Source organism: Pararge aegeria, chromosome 5 (assembly GCF_905163445.1).
Source record: "Pararge aegeria chromosome 5, ilParAegt1.1, whole genome shotgun sequence".
NCBI lineage: Eukaryota > Metazoa > Arthropoda > Insecta > Lepidoptera > Nymphalidae > Pararge > Pararge aegeria.
The window spans coordinates 13,780,686-13,799,743 of NC_053184.1; the positions used below are offsets into that span (position 1 = coordinate 13,780,686).

Sequence of the window (19,058 nt, forward strand, 5' to 3'; positions counted from 1 at the left end):
TTATATGTAGACAAATTTTGGATTATAAAGTAAGATTAGAAACATGAAAAACTGGTATTTCATTCTTATTAAAGAAAACATACTATGACAACAGTCAAAACATTATTATTTATAATAATACTTGACGTATCAACTGATGGTTAGTGGATTGCCTATAAACTTGGTAAACGGCAACCTCGCCCTTCAGTGCGGAACACAGCGTTGCAACAATGCTGCTTAGCGGCAGAAATAAGCATGGCAGTAGAACTTCCCCGGAAGAGCTCGGTTACAAAAAGCTCTACAAATACTAAATTCAAAAAAATTCAAAATTCATTTATTTGAAGTAGGCATAATATTAGCACTTTTGAAACGACAAGTCTGTCTGTTTTTAGTCACTACAAACTCTAACACCGGTTCGGAAGGCAGATTATGCCGAGAAGAAACCGACAAGAAACTCATCAGTTGCTCCAACATCAATTATACATTTTACATTTTAACATTCATTTTTCTATCTTGTGAGAGATGAAAGCGGAGCCGGATGATCCTGATCTACTAAAGTGTTAATTAATCCTTTTAATTTGCACAGCTTCCACCCACTACGCCAACTTCGCACGTACAAGAATAGATGCGGTGCTAACAATGGTGGATGCACACACTTGTGCTTACCCAATTCAAGTGGATATTCATGCCGCTGCCCCGTTGGATTTAACCTCAATAGCGATGGGTCAGTCAGAATCACAATCTTAACTATACTGTTATTGTATCTATTAAATACGAAGTTTAATGTTACATTAAATACAACCAAATAAACAATTTCAGTCGATCGTGCGAACAAACGCCAGAAAAGCTGTTGCTTTATGCTCGACGCAAGGACATAAGACTGAAGCAACTCAATCCGCGGAAACAAATGGAGTCTTTGGATATGGTAAATATCTGATTTAAAATAATATTAATAAGACTTTTGTTGAATTATCTAAATCCGTTTTGAAGTGATAAGAGATGTTCCTATCAGAGGTTAAAGAGGTTCGTTACGTAACGCGTTACGGCGCCAGTCTGTCTGGATTCCCTTTCTCTCACGCATACGGCAGCGATTGGCAGGCTCTCTCACTCTAACCTACAGCCCTAGCCGTGTTGTGTATCTACAATTCTACATATTCAAGAATTGTAACTAAATATAAAATACATATTTTTAATCAATAAAAGATTTTATGTATGTGTACCTTTCCTTACATTATCATATTAATTTATATGAAATTTAAGTAGTAATCTAACCATTTCTCAAGTTAAACAATTTTAATATTAAAGAATTCAACTTAGATTAGTTTGAGTTATCATTTCCGTCCGGCGGCGTCCCGATACGCACGCTTTTTTATGCTATTTTTATTGGATGTTATAAACTCTACTCGCAAAGCAGATGAACTTAACTAAATATTGTTCTTTGGCATTTTCTGCAGGTAATTCCTGTAGAGAATATCAAATCGGCCGTAGCACTCGACTGGGATCACAATAGCAACTCAATATTTTGGACAGACGTAGAAAAAGACACTATCAATAAAGCTTACTTGAACGGATCTCATCAGACTGTTATTGTTGGATCAAATTTAAGTAAGACAAAAATTTAATTGCATGCATGGCTAAATCTAAATTGTTTCTAAGTGAATCAGTAGGTAACCGTGAAATTTTACAAGAAGATAAATTGCATAGTACGTAGAATAAAAATGTATTGAATATTAATTACCTGCAATGGTTAATAATTAACAATGTTTTTATTGTAGTTTCACCAGCTGGTCTGGCGTATGATTGGCTAACAAACAAGTTGTATTGGACGGACGCCGGTACCAACAGGATTGAAGTTGCAAATGCTAATGGCACTATGAGGACCTTGTTAGCTTGGGAGAACATAGATAAACCCAGGGATATTGTACTTGATCCTAAAGGTAAAACAGAAAACAAACAATTATAGAAGAGAGTATTCTTGACAGTTTTCGAAAAGGTTCATTAAAACCTAATTCTATTAGTTTAATCTTTGAGGCGATGGCTTTGTCTGACACTATAAAGAGGCATCCATATTTTTGAATAAAATGTTTATTCAAAAATATGGATGCTAACTATTATATAGTTTCTATTTTTTTGTATCGCTTGGTCTTTTCACTAAATATTTACTTTGTAGTATGTTATCTTTGTAATATGAAGGTTTTTTTTGGAATAAATCAGTTTGATAATATGACTAAACATAACTTCAAAACAGGTGGTGTTATGTACTGGTCCGATTGGGGTTCCGCACCATGTATTGAGCGTGCTGACATGGATGGGGGGAACCGCAAACGTCTCATCTTTGGTGATATGACTTGGCCTAATGGTCTTGCTCTCGATTTGGTCAATAACCGTATCTATTGGACGGACGGTGGCAATCGCACTATCGAATACGCTAATCTTGACGGCACGGGACGAAATGTTTTAATAGGTAAGGTTTTGACACATTTATAACTAATAAATAGTTGTGTCTGTGGTTGACTGTGGCTTAAACTTTTATAAATATTATATATACAGGTCAACATCTCCCACATCCTTTTGGACTCGATTTATATGGAGAGGAAGTATTTTGGACCGACTGGGATACGCAATCAATTCAAGCTGCCAATAAGTTTACCGGTAGAAATCGTCGCACCCTGGGTGCGGGAGTTGAAGGTCTAATGGATGTCAGGGTGTTCCATAAAGAAAGACGAGGAGGCTCAAATAGGTAAACATGAAAACGTATAAACTTGGTTTATTAAACTATACAATTCTACTAGCCTAAAAACTAGCCAAGGAAAGGGACCATAATAAAAAAAAATTTGTGGGACTTACAGATGCAGTAAGAACAATGGTGGATGCTCTCACCTGTGTCTTCTTAAACCAGAAGGACGTTCATGCGCTTGCCCAATCGGAATAAAACTAAGTGTAAGATTTTTTTTACTATTATCAATATTTTTATACATTAAGTGTTATTTTTATCGCCTTTGTTACGTAGGCATACCCACGGGATAGCCATAGTATGCCTGCTAACCAAGAAGCGGCTGTAACGCATCATGTTTAAGTTCATCGGTGCAGCAAATTTCGGAGGCTAGCTTAGAATCGCGATGCAATATTTTTTTACCACGCTTTCTATAGGAATTAATTCTAAGACCTAGGATAGTAAGCTCGTGCCACAAATCGGCCGACCATAGTTAATAAGTTTAGTTTTAACATTATAATTATAACTTTTAGACTAATATATTTATATTAGTCTTTTTTTCTGCACCCTGCTGCAACCCTAAATATAAGTCACTGCATGACAATAGTTCTTATTAAACGTCCGAATATTTTTTTTTGCAGAAGGATGGTAGGACTTGCACAAATGGTCCTATTAACTTTTTGATATTTGCGCATCGCCTAGATATACGAATCGTATCGCTAGATGTACCATACTTAGTGGATGTTGTTTTACCACTGCCGTCGTTAAAGAACGCACTAGGAGTAGACGTCGACCAAAAAACAGGTAAATTGGAAACATACATTTTTGAAAGTTAATAATGTGCTTTCGCCAGATGATTAAATAAACATTTGTCTTATCAAGGTCTCATTTATTGGACTGATACTGGAGAGCGGAAAATCAAACGTGCTAATAAAGAGGGTAAAGAAAACAAAACCATTATTGGACGTGGCCTTCATACTGCTGATGGAATTGCTATAGACTCTGCAGGAAGAAAGGTACCTACTGCTTAATGTAAAAATAGCTTAACTGTTCACAATTTACTTTAAAGTCTATAACATAAAATTTTACATCTTTTACAGATTTATTGGACAGACGGTGGTAGAAACAGTATTGAAGTTGCAGAATTAGACGGGAAGAATAGAAAAGTTCTTGTATGGACTGGTTTAGGTAAGCATATAATTTACTGTTTCTTGATCACTTGAACTGTACATCTACTGATAGATCTGAGTTGTGTTCCTAAGAATTAATAACGTATCTAAAAATAAAAATAATTTATTTTAGATTCCCCCAGAGCTATAGCTTTGCATTACGAAAATGGTTATATGTTTTGGTCCGATTGGGGAACCTCAGCGAAAATTGAGAGAGCAGACATGGATGGTAATAATAGGTAAATATTTTCATTCTATCGAAAATAAACAACTAAACGTTTGTGCCACGCTAATTATATTTTTTTTAGACGAATCATTGTCGAAAACAACATTAAATGGCCCAACGGACTCGCTATTGATCGAATCGAAGGACGCCTTTATTGGAACGACGCTAAAATGTACACAATCGAAAGCTCTGATTTCAACGGCAACGATCGACGCACACTTCTTACCCAAGTCCCATATCCTTACGGCATTGTTATAGTTGGACAACATATCTATTGGACTGATTGGAAGACAAAAGCACTTCATAGAGCTGATAAGTCTAATGGAAAGGAACAACTGACGATTAGAGAGAATCTCGAAGGACTTATGGATATAAGAGCCATTCAGGTATTGAAATTATTCATAACTGTACGAAAAACTAACTTGTATGGAATTTTGTCAATTTGGATAATAACATTTGATTTCTTTTTTAGGGTGATCATGTGCTAGAAAACGCATGTGGGACAAATAACGGCGGATGTACCCATCTCTGTCTTAGATCACCCCATGGTTTTACATGCGCATGCCCCACTGGCTTATTGTTCGAAAACGAAACGGAAATAAATCCTAAAATCTGCAAACAACATCCTGATAACTTCCTAGTTTTTGCTGCCAGGGGCAATATTGCTCTCATATCTCTGGATACACCCGAGCAGTGGGATACAACACTTCCAGTTAAGGATATTCAAAATTCCGTAGCAGTCGATTTTCACTGGGAGAAAAGGCTTATATTCTTTACAGATGTTAACAACAATGAAATCAGGTTAGTTGGATTTTATTTTAGACGCTAGATAAATTATCTTAAAGTGTATGCTAGTTGGGTAGTTAAGTTAATACCGTATGTCCTTTTCCATACCCCTGACAAGTGAGAACGTGTATGCAAAATTTCATTATTAGATATCGGTAGAGTAGTTAAGTAAGCGAAGGCGTAATAGAGAAACGAACTTACATTAGTTATTATAATACCATATTATCAAAATTAAGCTTAATTTGCTATACTCCGCGAAAAGTACTTGACTTTACAATGATTAATTGTTAAGACAACATCATTACAATCATCTCCTGATGATGCTCCGGTTTCGGAGCGAAACGTGCATAGAGGGTGTATTGCCGAGGATCTGTTTGGTGTGGAGTATAAGGATTGAAGAAATTATAAATTACACCACACAGATTTTTCTGCTTTTCGCGGAGTATAGCAAATTAAGCTTAATTTTGATAATATATCATGGATTTCCGCAAAGTAACGCCTGCTTCTATACAATATTATAATACCTATTAGTAAGGGTAGTATACAATTTCTAAATGGATGAATATCGCATAGCATTAGGCGTAAATTAACATGTGTCTAACACCCTTATAAAAATTATTAGTAGATACACGGTGTTATATTACTTTAAAATAGTTTCTTTAACGATTATGCTATTGTCGCTTTTTAGTGTCTGATTAATTATACTTATTACTTTTTTTTTCAGATCAATCAACATGGAAAACATGTGTGAAACTAAAGTGATAGTAAACACTGGCCTCGATACGCCAAATGGTCTAGGTGTAGATTGGATTGCAAATAACATTTATTGGACGGATAATGATTTCAAGGTAAAGATACTTAAAGCTATTTTAACTATAATTATTTATGTATTTATTAATACACCCAAAGAGACATCACAGTTTTCCAATTTGTCGCCCCAGGTTAAATTTTTGACACAAAATTAAACAAAAAAAAGATAAACCCACACGTAAAAATATGTTATAATAATCTTTTTATGCCAATTTTGTTACGCACAATTTTTTACAGGTTGTTGAAGTTGCAAGATTAGATGGATCATCGAGAAAGACGCTTATAACTAATTTGACTGAACCTAGAGCACTAGCTTTGTTCCCCGCTAAAGGGTATGTATCGAGAAGGTCGCCTTCCAATTTTAATCCACCATATCGTCACTACTACCTAATTTCGTTATATTATAAATATAAATGTGGTTTTTTTAGATACTTGTACTGGAGTGATTGGGGTGAAAGTCCCAACATTGAACGCGCTGCATTAGATGGCAGTCAAAGAAAAATAATCGTTAGTCACGATTTGGGCTTCCCTAATGGAATCACCATTGACTACAAAGACCGAAGGCTTTACTGGACTGACGCTTTGAAAGATAGGATTGATACTTCCGATTTAAATGGACAACATAGAGTGCAACTTGTTCCCGAAGCTAAAAATCCATTTGGAATGACTCAGGTTAAAAATTCTTCTTTATATTTTATGATTAAAAAAAATATTTTCTCTATCAAATTATACTTTTTTGACAGCGTCATGTAAACCATACTAACCCTCAGTAATATTTCTCCATAGTTGTAAACTACGAATATTTGTATTTATTTTTGAGAAAATCATGTCACTAAACAGATTTTGCCTAAGAAGCTTTTCATAAAAAGGAAAACATAGTCTGAATTCGTATGTCAGGAGAGCAAAAAAATTGATTTTATGGGACAGATTTTGACAGTTGAAACGTATTGTGGCCAGTTGAAATTCTGACGTTTATTTAAAGGGCCTTAAAGATTATTTTTTTCCGTTATTTTGAGCGAGAGGTAAATATATAGCTATTTCTTATAAAGAATCTTGTTTCAGTTCAACGAGTTCATATACTGGACGGACTGGTACAAGAAGTCGGTAATGCGTGCCGACAAAAGGACGGGTAAAAACGTAACCGCCATTCGAACCGATTTGGAAATGGTAATGGAAATAAAAGCCGTATCATCGGAGAAGCAACACGGCTGGAATCCATGCAAGGAGGACAATGGAGGATGTTCCCACCTGTGTCTCTTTAGAGGGCATGACTACGTCTGCGATTGCCCTGATGCCTTTGATGGTAGAACATGTTTGTCAAGTAAGTTTTTGTTAACAAAAGACAAATGATTGTTTACAGGAATAGCTGATGTCATTGTTGTAGGTACTAACGTATCACAAAAAATATTTTACAGCGGGAAATTCCATAATAAAGATGATTTGGCAGAACCTAAAAATGTTAGTAGGTATGGACGGAATGTTAACCGATCGACGGTGGGTAGGAATTTTCGTATGGATTGTATCTTGGGACCACCGTAATGGTTGTTCAGCAGCGTTGGGGGATTTTGGGGCGCGTACAGGGCTCACCGGAAGAGGATCATGAGACATTGTGGTGGCAAGAGGAAAACGTCATCCCAAGACGTCAAGCCCCCTATGATGCTCGGACCTCTGAAGGAATTCAGGCGACTTAGAGTGACCTAAGGACAAGTCCCCCTAAGTGACCCCATGAATGTGGATCCACGTCTGCATGATGTCAGTCCAGATACCACCATACCGACAAAGCCGTGCTAACCGATTCAGTGTTCCGGTACGATGTCGCGTAGAAACCAATTAGAAGTTTGCCTTTACCATAATATATATAACTGCCATACCCTTACAGGTTAGCCCGTCACCATCATAGACAGCATCATCTCTTACCAGCAGGAGATTCAAGGGCTAACTTTTAGTCGAATAAAAAAAACTTTGTTGTTAGTTTGAAATTATTACTAATAATAGGTATATATTCCAGGTCCGAACATCCGCGTTGGATTGAGAATGCCATCACATTACCCATCCTTCTATGACTACATGGATATCGATGAAATCGAGAGCGCTGAATCGCCTACGCCCACGCACGCACCAACAACAAACGTAGCTGCAGTTATCGCTGGAGTAGTCATAGTAACATTTATAATATGTGCTTTGCTGGTGTTTGCTTTATTTTTTTGTAAGTGTTAAAGTTACCTATCTTATGCCCATTTTCACTGAGCCTAGGAAACACTTAAATCGTATGCCTAATGTTTTGCGTAGAAAAAAACGTTTCATCAACTCTTTGTTAGCGACTAACGATGTTAGGCGCCGTCTAAAGCTGAGACAGGGGATCTGATCGCAATGTTTAGGGGACTCGTAAAGTGACGCTTGACAGATGAAAAAAATATTAATTTGGTTTTTTTTTTAATCTTAATTCTATACGAAAAATTAAAAAATAATAATAATACAAACACAAAATTCCTTGTGACATGAATCATAGATACTATATGAGATGTCTAGTAAAAATCGATTGGTTAAAGGTAAATGACTACAAGTTACTTACTTAGCCTTATTCTTCGTTAGTGAATTCGGTCATTTGGTTACTCCAATATAACTGATATTCTTATTTTTTGTTCAAGTATTGAAAGCACACAAAGAACGAACAGGAGAGATGAAGGAGAACTACCGAGATACCATCGGCCACATTTCTTTCCACAATCCAAACTACAGCTGCACGACTGCACCAGGGGAACCATTAGAGAGACGTCAAACTCTATTCCAGGGCATATTCAAATACGACAAAAGCCAGGTCTGTAGTTTCCTTACTTTCGAATCTAATTTCCTTTCACAAAATTTACCTCCCAAAACAAGCAATTACTCTGTTTGAAGAAGTGGAATAAAAAATGTAGGTATCATTCCTACAGTTCTTAATGCGATTGATACGTAGGAAATGTTTATAATGTGAAAACTTAAGATTTAATTATTTACATTTATTCAAAATATTTTAAACAATTGTGCATTTTTAAATTGTAAGTTGTTGCCAGCGACTTTTTTCGCGTGGAAATATTTATATCAATGCCTTTGTTATTCTCCAAGAGAAACATGTCGATCTCTCGTTCTTTAAAAAACAAAAATGAATCGATCGCATGGCAACCGTACATATTAAATCTGTACTACATTTGGTCCAGATCCGTTCTGCTATAGTGGCATGATTGATTAACAAACAGATACAGCTGAGTAGTTTGATGTCCCGTACACACCTATAAATTTTCAGAGTTATGTGCGTTCTTAATTTAAGCAAATTAAATATCAATACCAAACTTTATCATCGTGGGGAAACCTGCATACCGGAGAGTTCTTCATAGCGTTCTCAAAGACGTGTGAAGTCTACCAATACGCACTTGGCCAGCGTATTGGACTACGTCTTGAATCCTTCCCATTGCAAGACGCCGGTAGTAGGTTGTTGATGATGATAGTTTCAAATTGATAACAGGGTCGCGTCACCAACGTGTATATTCCGGAGGGGACCAGTCTGCTCCCGCCGCCCCCTCCACCACCGCACCGCCACCCGCCGAGACCCGCAAACGACGACTTTGAGCCCGTAACCTTGCACCCATTCGCCTGAGATCAACCGACGACACGGCATGCAAGCGGCAGCCACGATGTAACCATGAATTGGAGAACGTTAGGCATTCAAAGAAATAATGGAATTTGTGATACATACTGTTAAATTCGTAAAGCATGGTACCAATTGAGTGCAAGCCTCTCGTTTTCCAATACATTTCGAGTTAGTGCTGGTAGCTAGTGGTAGATGACATAGAGTAGATAAACATCTACTATTGTTAAGGTTAGATAACAACAGACTCGATTAGAGATAACATTAAATCGAAGTTTACAAAAACTAACACCAGTTTTTGTTGCGCTCGATTGATAGTTACTTTTGCTTTAATAACATTATTGTAACTTATCAACCGTATTAATTTTATTAACACAATGCTGCCAATTCTGTTTTACAAAAATCGCTACACAAAACCAAACTGACAAGTCTATAATAAGTGTCATCCATTATATTGTGGTGTTTGTGGAAAAGGATAGCATTTTAGTTACGTTTAAGAGATTTGTGTACCTACAACAGACTCGGCACCAGAGTTTACTTAGTTGCTTTAATAATCTACAGGAACAAGTGTTTTTATTTTAGATATGTAAGTAAGGTGTTTTAGTTATTTTTTGACTCGAGACTTTCCAAGATATGTAGAGGGCATTAATATTATTATTTACGTCTATGTGTAGCTGTTACATGTTCACCTGTGCTAAATGGCAACTCAACGTTATTATTACCTGAATTAGTGAGCATCCAGGCAGACATTGCTATAAAGAATCCTTTTTTGACTACGGAACCCGCTGACTCCATTAAAACCTGAACACATTGATCTCATACACATCTTAGTGGTGCATAAATAAATGATAATTATGGAAATGCTAAACTGTTTTTGACGTCAATTCCAGGAAATGAGAAACTGTAAATGTTTTATTACCCAATTATAATGTAACTTATTATATAATATAGATGTCGTTACATTGTTACACTGTAATTCATTATCTACTATCACTATACTTAATACATTTAATAACATATTATCATACAATATGGTAGTGGTATTAAAATAACTACATTATCGGATGATAAATTGTCTCCTCTACAATTATTAACAGTGGCGAAATTCAAATAGTGTAGGTAGTTATAGAAAAGTAAAGTTATAAACTATGTAAATATATATATTGTTATTGTAAATTACATATGAATGTCTCATGGTAAAGTTATAACCAAAATTACCTATATTGAAAATATCCTGCACTACCTATCAGTCCTATAGTCAAAGTAAGATATATCTTGCATTCATTCTCGAGGAAAAGGTTTAATAAACCATCACCATTTTTCTTAAGGTATTTTTTGCCATAATTATTGAATATAAACTATACCATATGATAAATGATAAATTATTATAGGTGTGTAAGGAAATCTTTGTATTATTTTTGTATCTGTCGACTTTCATTCTATTTCCCGAGGCTCACGGGAAATGAGCGAAGCCGACTGTTGTTAGAGTGTAATGTTATAACTTTTTTAACAATTACTACAAATATAGATTTAAGAGAGTTGAGGGTGAAAGGAATATTATTTTTTCATAAGTTAATGTGTGGATGATATCCCCACCTCTTTACTTCAGTCAGCGTTTTGTTGCCTACCAATAGCATTAAGTTTCGTTTTCCTATACATTACTAGTAAAATACAAAAAAAATAATTTAGAATTAGTTCACCACGTTAATTGACAACATTTCATAGTTTTAATTATATTTATTACACGAGAATCTAACGCTTATTCTTATAATTCATGTTTTTTTTTTTATTAAAACAAATAAAAAAATTTCGCACGTACCATTTAATAAATAAAAAAATAAGTCATCACCGTCTAAAATAATAATAAATACCGAGGTCTTCTTCACATATAAATATAAACATGTGCCTAAATGTACCTACATTTAATAGTCGCAACATCAAATGAAAGGTCACATAAACTTGCCTCGGTTTGGTTTAGTAACGGGCGTTCACGTACTTAGCGCCCTCTAGCAGTTTTATCATGCACTGCATTGCCACAAACGCTAAAGACCTCTTATTCCTTTTGAAATGTTGTCAATTGGTGACAATAAAATATATCAATGTAAATATAATTAGTTCTAAACATGACTTTTTGTCTGACAGAGTGTATATAATAATTTATTTTTATCACGTTAAAGTGAATAATATTGTTTTATTTCGGCTATACGTAACCTAAGTCGTGGGCTGCCCCGTACAAGGCCGTCTCATATCAACACGATTAATAAGTAATTGCGTATATTTCATTATTTGACGTTACTAAATGAATAATTTGGGTTTACAGTATTTTATAAAAAAAATCGTAAGTATTCATAGATTTAAAAGGAATTTTAATTTTCGACTTAACAAAAAATCATTGTCGCTACCAGGCGGCGCACATGTCACAGGGTTATTATATCTAAGGTAGATTAGCATGAGAATCAACAGGTAAAGGCTACCGACGATAAAATATATTTACAGCTCACATAAATTCTTGCAATGTTATCCTGATTTTTAAGTGTATCCCGCATAGATTTTGGAAGCTCAAAAGATTTAAATGAAATCAAATCTTACTATGTTAGAATTTTAAGTAAAACTAATATTAATAATTTGGTTTTATTAATTAAATATTATATCTACCATACTGTACTCAGAAACGGAAACATAAAAAGTATTAAAAAATTTAAATACTTACCTAAATTATATATATACCTACTCATATGCCTAATTATTATTAAAGAGAATCTAATTCTCTTGTTTCAGAAATATTGTTTTAAATTTGATGCGAACAGAAACAGTTGAAAATAAAGTATTCATAATACTATTTAATGTGTGTCATAATAATTTTGATGTTAATCCATGTATTTTATAGGTAAAACAATTTTTGAGATAAAGCATCTTCTCAATATCATAAATATTTTGCATTTAATTAGGTAGGCAATTTATTATTATCAATGAGCGTGTGTAAGAACTTTTGGAAGATTTGTTCATCATTTTATACGGTGCCGAATTCATAAATATGTTATTACTTCCAAATAGTTGCAATACCGATTCTAAAAATCACTTTTATATTTTAAATTTGAAATAGAATAAAATACTATAATAACAATAATAATTGATCTTTTTGATTCTATGATCACAAAACTGATTTCTGAGTGAATTAGTTATAAAGAGTGGATATGTCTTTTGCACGTACTTATGCCATTCAATAATTTGGCACATAAGGTTCTAAAAATAAATTGGAATATTATTAAATTTTTTAAGTAAGTGTACATTATATTTATGTGATAGTTGGAAGACACTCTAAGGGGATATTAACGATGATGCCTCTACATTTATCTTTGTTATGTAATTATTTAATAATACATTATCATTAGAATATCACGGTGTTTGTTAATAAATAGATTGAGAAAAATATATCATGCAAAGGAACCTCTAGTTTTAGTATTAGTAGATTCTAATACTCAAACCAGTGTTAATGAAAGCCCCTAGAGCTGGCGAAGTAAAGAGGATTGAAATAACATGAAAAGTTTTATATAAATTTTCATCTTAGTTCTAGGATAGGCTTGTTGTTTACAAAGCAGATTAACTTTATTTACCTCACCTAAATACAATATAAAAAATTGTAAATAATTGATAAATTTGTATTCAGAAAACACTACCTCTTTGTGCTTAGTTTGCAGTAGCCGTCAGATAAAATAAGTTTGTATTCCAGACCGTAACAAATGAATACAACTATTTATTATTAATTGAATATATATTTTGTTTAATATATTTATTGCATGCAAACTCAAACTATTTTTAGTAGTTTGAATGCGAACAAATTATCAAAAAAATGCAATATTGTTCTAAATAACATTTTAGTTTTACTCATAGTTAGTAAGGGAAAGAACGTTGAGTGCTGTGATAAAGATGCTTTGTGGCTATGGAGTGGATAGTAGTTGGTATATATATATTTTTTAATTTAATAACATTTTGAAAAGGATTTCAGTGTTTTCCGATCGGATGTATGGTGCTAAAAACGCACATATTTATTTATTAGCCTGACTCTTCAGTTTTATAAACTATAAAAAAAAGTTTATTCCTGTGATTTAAGTACAGTGCCAAATAGGTATATAATTCATTCGCTGTTATTTTCATAAGTTTCATATTTATTAAATATAATTGTATTTATAAGGTAATATAGACAAACAGCTTTTACACCTTTGCCTCCTTTAGGGTGCGTTTCCACTCAGCGAAGCGGAGACACGCAGGAATGGACCAATCAGATTATTCACAGATGAGGTGATTATTTTGTCGCGTTACCTCCCAATATTTTGATTGGTGTTTCTGCTCAACGGCCTTCGCCCGTCATCGCTACTTCAGTGGGAATACACCCTTAAAACTCAAAAAGGTGTCAAAACTGTTGCCAGATTTGTTATTGTACTGAGATTAAAATAGAAAGTATTCGAATAATGTTGTTTTCTTTAATACCTAGGGAGGGGACCTGGATTTATATAAGAGATAAGATTTCCATTTAAAACATCTCATGCTGTGGCTTACTGCATTCGACTGTTGTTGAGGTAGTCACACGTCGCCAAATATTACCAATTCAGCAGTTAGATTGAAAGAAAAAAAACCCGTCTCAGTTTTATTTTATTTTATTGAATATTTTGTTTTTGGTTACGCTATATTTATTTCTTTTAGCATATTTTCTTTAACAAAACGTTTCCCGTCTGCCAGTCGCCTTGCGACGGCCCTTTTTTAACGGTTTTATTTAGCTCGCCTTGTGTGTTCCAATTTAAGTTGTAAGTATGCAGGAAGTTTTACCATTTTCTGTTGATCGTTTGATCTGTAAGTTTGTAAACATTTTTAGTTCTGATGACAATGCAATAACTGTGTGTTTGAATGGCGAATTTCATATGTTTTTGCATCATTATTATTTTCTTAGTAAAATCGTTGAACTAATGGGCCTGTTCTGTTAGTTTGCAATTGTTACTTTAATGTAGGGGAAGGGCGGGCAATATGGAAGATCTAACTTTGGTTGGTAATAGAAAAAAATAGTACGTAGCGTAAATTTATTGTTTTAAAGAGTCTTGAGAGATAGTTTAATAAATAAAACAAACTTGTAAATAACAACGCTTAATTTATATGTAACTGTGTTACGACTCAAAAAGTGAAACTTTGACAAATTCCATTTTGCCACTATATTAGGAAGAAATAAAACTGCAATGTTCTTTACAACGTATTCAGATCTTTAATACATGCATTATAATATTGAATACATTATATTAATTTGAGATTTTATACCTAGTCAACGCTCAAAATATAGTAAGTATAGTAAGTATATAACACTTAATATGTATTTTTCCAAAGTCAAGATACAAAATTATTCATTCTCAATATTTAGTACTTTGTTGTATTAGCAAAAGAGATAGAAATTTTATACATTATTGAATCTTAAAACTAGATCTACATCTTATATTGTGCAATAGAAAGACAGTCAATTTAATACTACTAGTGACAAATTTAGTCTGTATTCTTGGAACCATAATTTTAGTAGACTACAAATAAATAAATAAATAAATATACTGCGACAATACACACAGCGTCATCTAGGATATATATTATTTACCGTTGCTTTGAGGCTAGATAAGCGTTGTATGATTCAGAAAGGCCATTTTGACATAAAAGTGTGCTAATCTTGCGCTTTAGTTATCTCACAGTTAACAAGTAATTTACATTGAGTTACATAATAAAGTCACTAGTACCGTCGAGTTTTTAAAGAGATTTAAAGCCAAATCGTTAATCTGCACTAATATTATAACTATAAAAGTATGTTTGTTGGTTTGTCCTTCAGTAACTAAGGATTGATGTGACTTGTTTGCATAGTTTTTTTTTTTAAGTTTTAAGACCAAAATATAGTAAGTATAGTAAGTATATAACACTTAATATGTATTTTTCCAAAGTCAAGATACAAAATATAGTAAGACATAGATATTATATAATATCACATAGACTATTTTTATCCTGGAAAATTGCATATGTTAGGCGATATACCGTTATAATATTGGAATACAGTATGGAACAAGACACACTGGGAAAGACGAGCGTATATGTTCAATCTAAATAATGTATTAGGATAGTTTTTCATCCACATTCTACAAAGTTGCTCAGGATGCTATGGAGCCGGCTGTGTATTTCTCTTATGGACCAAAATCCGCAGTGTTAATCAAATGAAATCCGAAGGAGAACTTATGTTCCTGGTATAGCCCAAAGGATAAGCAAGTGGTAGTGAGCAGGCCATTTCCATAGGAGAACTGATGATCGTTAGGCCAGACCTGTTTTCGGGAGGGAGACCACTAGTAGGCGTAGCGTAGGACGGCCTTCACTACGATAGACCGATTAACAAGATGGCGGGAAGTGCAATGGATCGTATAAGTGCAAGTGAATGAGGCAGGCAATGGATCGTATGTGTTTGTGTGTGCGGACGGAAAGGTTTATTTTCAGCCTATAATAACGTACGTGATAGGAAAATATGCACTGAACTCACTAAAATAGAAAATAATACCAAGATACAATATAGATCACAATTAAAACACAATAAGCGTGGAGTACAAAAGGGAAGTATATTAGGGCCTTTCCTTCTAATTTATATTAATGACATTCCAAAGGTCCCATCATTGTGTGTTATTTGCGGACGATACGACTGTATTAATAAAATGTAATAATAAGACGACATACGAAAATGAAATCAATTACACTTTAGAAAATATAATTAATTGGCTTTGAAACAATGACTTAAAAATAAATTTAATCAAAACAAAAATGATACAATTCAGTTACTATAACGCTAAAACTCTGCCAATGAACATTTAATATGATGATACGCAAGTTCAAGAAGTTGAAGTTGAGTTCACGGATGATACATATCATACGACGGATGTTGTATCATCCGTGTTATCATATGGCTTGGTACTGTGGGGAAACGCCGTTGATTTTATAAGGGCATATTCACTTCAGAAGAAAGGCATACGGGCTATTTGCAACGTAGGGCCATTAGAATGTTGTAAACCTCTTTTTAGGAAATTTGGTATTCTGCCACTGCCTTGTATGTATATAAGAGATATGTGTATATTTGTTAAAAGATATCCAAATTATTTCAAAAGAAATTGTGAATAGCATAAACGCATAAAGTCGTCAGATATCCCAACAAGCTCTGTACTGCAAAACGATGCAATAGTACATATATGAAATGTGCTTGCGGTATGGCTGTAAAAATATATAATAAACTACCAACCGATTTCGAAAACATAAATCTTAATATGTTTAAGAATAAATTAAGTAAAATGCTTCTCGAAAAATGTTATTATGATGTAAAAGAATATTTATTATAAACTAAATAATTTTAAATATAAATTATGGATCATTTACTTCGATTTGGTTATTTATTTATTTATTTACTGTCATTTTTAATTTTATAGTGTTATTTTGTAGTGTTATTTTAATTTAATTTGACATTTAATTAAGGTTGATCTTTTTAATATCCAATGAACCAAATTTGCACACTATTAATTTAGTAGAATGTTATGCTCTCTAAAATAACTATATTGTTTACCAACATCTTTATATTGTACAAACGTTCTTGCAAATAAATGATTATTATTATTACGAGTATTATAATTAACGTTTTATATGGAATGCTTTAATGTTTAACTACAGCGAAGGCTTCAATATTTTAGCAAAAAAACTTCTACATACAGACAAAAAACGACAATCGTTTCTCACATTATTCAAATTTCAATTAAAACAATAATGTAGTCTTTGTTTAGCTTTTTAAATGATAAGTTGAAATAATTAACTATTGAAAAATAGACTGTGATTTTATTATTACCCTATTTTTTTAGATTAATCTAATTTTACTCTACCGAATTAAAATGTATGTATTTTTCAAACTATGTGTATATGTAAATATGAGGTTAAGTTATTATAAAAACATAAATGCTTTTTTAATCATATATATAGAAATATATTATTTATTTAAGTTTATTCTAGAAAAGTAGATTTTAAAAGCCCATCCTAAATAATATAGAATTAATACACAAATATATTTTTATGAGTCAGCCTCAATTATAAACATAAAACTAAATTGGTACTTTTAATACTAAATAAGTGTTAACATACTCAAGTACAGTCGGCATCGGATACAAATGCGAATGTGATAATAATAGGTTTTTACATGAAAAACTCGAAATGATGTTAAGAAAAGCGTATTAAAAGCATTTAATATGTAGCTGAGTGGAAAAGCGCTCAGACCACGATTGCCAGAAAATCGTAGGTTCAAATCCTGTCTGTTCGAAATTTTTATATGCATTTTAAAATTGATATATCCATTAATTACTAAAATTATAAAAAATCAAAATATCGTCTCTTGTATCAAAAATCTTTCAAATTGGCCTTTGAAAAGATCGAAACTGCAATGTTTCCTGGCACTACGGTCGCTATAAGACCGATATAAAAGGCATATATTAGTTTCGGCATCGGTAGAAGGGCGGTAGCTTAATGGAAAAGCGTTCAGGCTGCGATTGCAAGAGAGTCGTAGGTTCAAATGCTGTCGGCTCCGAAATTGTATATGCAATTTAACGTTTAAAATTATATAAAAAAAAGAGATAAAAAAAAATTAAAAAAGTAGAACATCGCGTATTTATTTTCCGATATCAATTTGTTATTGTTTCAATAACGAAATGATATCGGAAATTTTATAAAATTTGAATTACTTGAACCTTTGGTTTATTGTATACTGAGTTATGTTCTGACTAAAGAAATACACATAATTCAACTTAAGTACCATAGCAGAAATTTTTGTTTTCTATATAATTGATATATTTACCACATTATACATATTTAACGGATGCTAACTGTACAAATTTATATAATACTTTGGAAAATTCTAGAGTCCATATAAAATACATCTTATAATTTTATAATACAATACTTTAATTTACAGACAGATCGCAGTTTTTTACAAAACAATCACTTCTATAATATTAACAACAACTTAAACAACTAGTTGTTTTGTCAAGCTAACTCTAATAGACATATTATTTATTATATAATATTCAAAATTATTTTATTTATTACACAGGTCAAAGGACTAGGTCATCTTTTAAAATAAAATTATTACTTCCTGTTTATAATATTCATAGAGGCTATAGCTAAAGCCAATTGAAAAAGTTTAAGATTTTTGGTTTTAAATAACCAATAATTAAAACAGCGGCGATTTTATAAGTGATTATATAAGATTTTGTAGACGCACCATTTAAACAAAGCTAGTTTGGTTTTCTAGCAGCTTATGTCTTAATGGAAAAAAACTATTGCCATATTTATCTACTTAAGTAAATAACACATTTTTTATGAAACAACTTACTTGTTTCATAAAAACTTATACATTTTGTCAGTGGTGTAATAGTAGATACAAATTACCTAGTAGAATCAACATATTTTGAAATACGCGGTAAATAAAATAAATATTAATAGAAAATACAAATAAAATAAATAAATATACAGACACACATCGCTATCTAGCCCCAAAGTAAGCGTAGCTTGTGTTATGGGTACTAGGATTGCTGATGAATATTTGTATGAATATAATACACATAAATACTTATAATATACATATAAACACCCAGACACTGAAAAACATTCATGTTCATCACACAAACATCTTTCCAGTTGTGGGAATCGAACCCACGGCCT

General features: G+C 32.9%; 1 protein-coding gene across 2 annotated transcripts in view; it reads left to right on the forward strand.

The window, feature by feature from the left end:
* Positions 1 to 10,345, forward strand: part of LOC120623705 (low-density lipoprotein receptor-related protein 4) — a 32,198-nt gene extending 21,853 nt beyond the window's left edge. For both annotated transcript variants that reach the window (XM_039889883.1, XM_039889884.1), the window contains exons 16-35: positions 566 to 703; positions 799 to 904; positions 1,434 to 1,584; positions 1,755 to 1,916; positions 2,228 to 2,443; positions 2,530 to 2,719; positions 2,829 to 2,919; positions 3,334 to 3,496; positions 3,575 to 3,708; positions 3,793 to 3,880; positions 3,995 to 4,100; positions 4,170 to 4,473; positions 4,560 to 4,888; positions 5,598 to 5,721; positions 5,921 to 6,015; positions 6,112 to 6,355; positions 6,746 to 7,004; positions 7,692 to 7,889; positions 8,332 to 8,501; positions 9,186 to 10,345. In XM_039889883.1, coding sequence (XP_039745817.1) covers positions 566 to 703; positions 799 to 904; positions 1,434 to 1,584; positions 1,755 to 1,916; positions 2,228 to 2,443; positions 2,530 to 2,719; positions 2,829 to 2,919; positions 3,334 to 3,496; positions 3,575 to 3,708; positions 3,793 to 3,880; positions 3,995 to 4,100; positions 4,170 to 4,473; positions 4,560 to 4,888; positions 5,598 to 5,721; positions 5,921 to 6,015; positions 6,112 to 6,355; positions 6,746 to 7,004; positions 7,692 to 7,889; positions 8,332 to 8,501; positions 9,186 to 9,317 — 3,400 coding nt within the window. In that variant the 3' untranslated portion in view covers positions 9,318 to 10,345. The remainder of the gene's footprint in view (positions 1 to 565; positions 704 to 798; positions 905 to 1,433; positions 1,585 to 1,754; positions 1,917 to 2,227; positions 2,444 to 2,529; positions 2,720 to 2,828; positions 2,920 to 3,333; positions 3,497 to 3,574; positions 3,709 to 3,792; positions 3,881 to 3,994; positions 4,101 to 4,169; positions 4,474 to 4,559; positions 4,889 to 5,597; positions 5,722 to 5,920; positions 6,016 to 6,111; positions 6,356 to 6,745; positions 7,005 to 7,691; positions 7,890 to 8,331; positions 8,502 to 9,185) is intronic.
* The last annotated feature ends 8,713 nt before the right edge of the window (positions 10,346 to 19,058 follow it).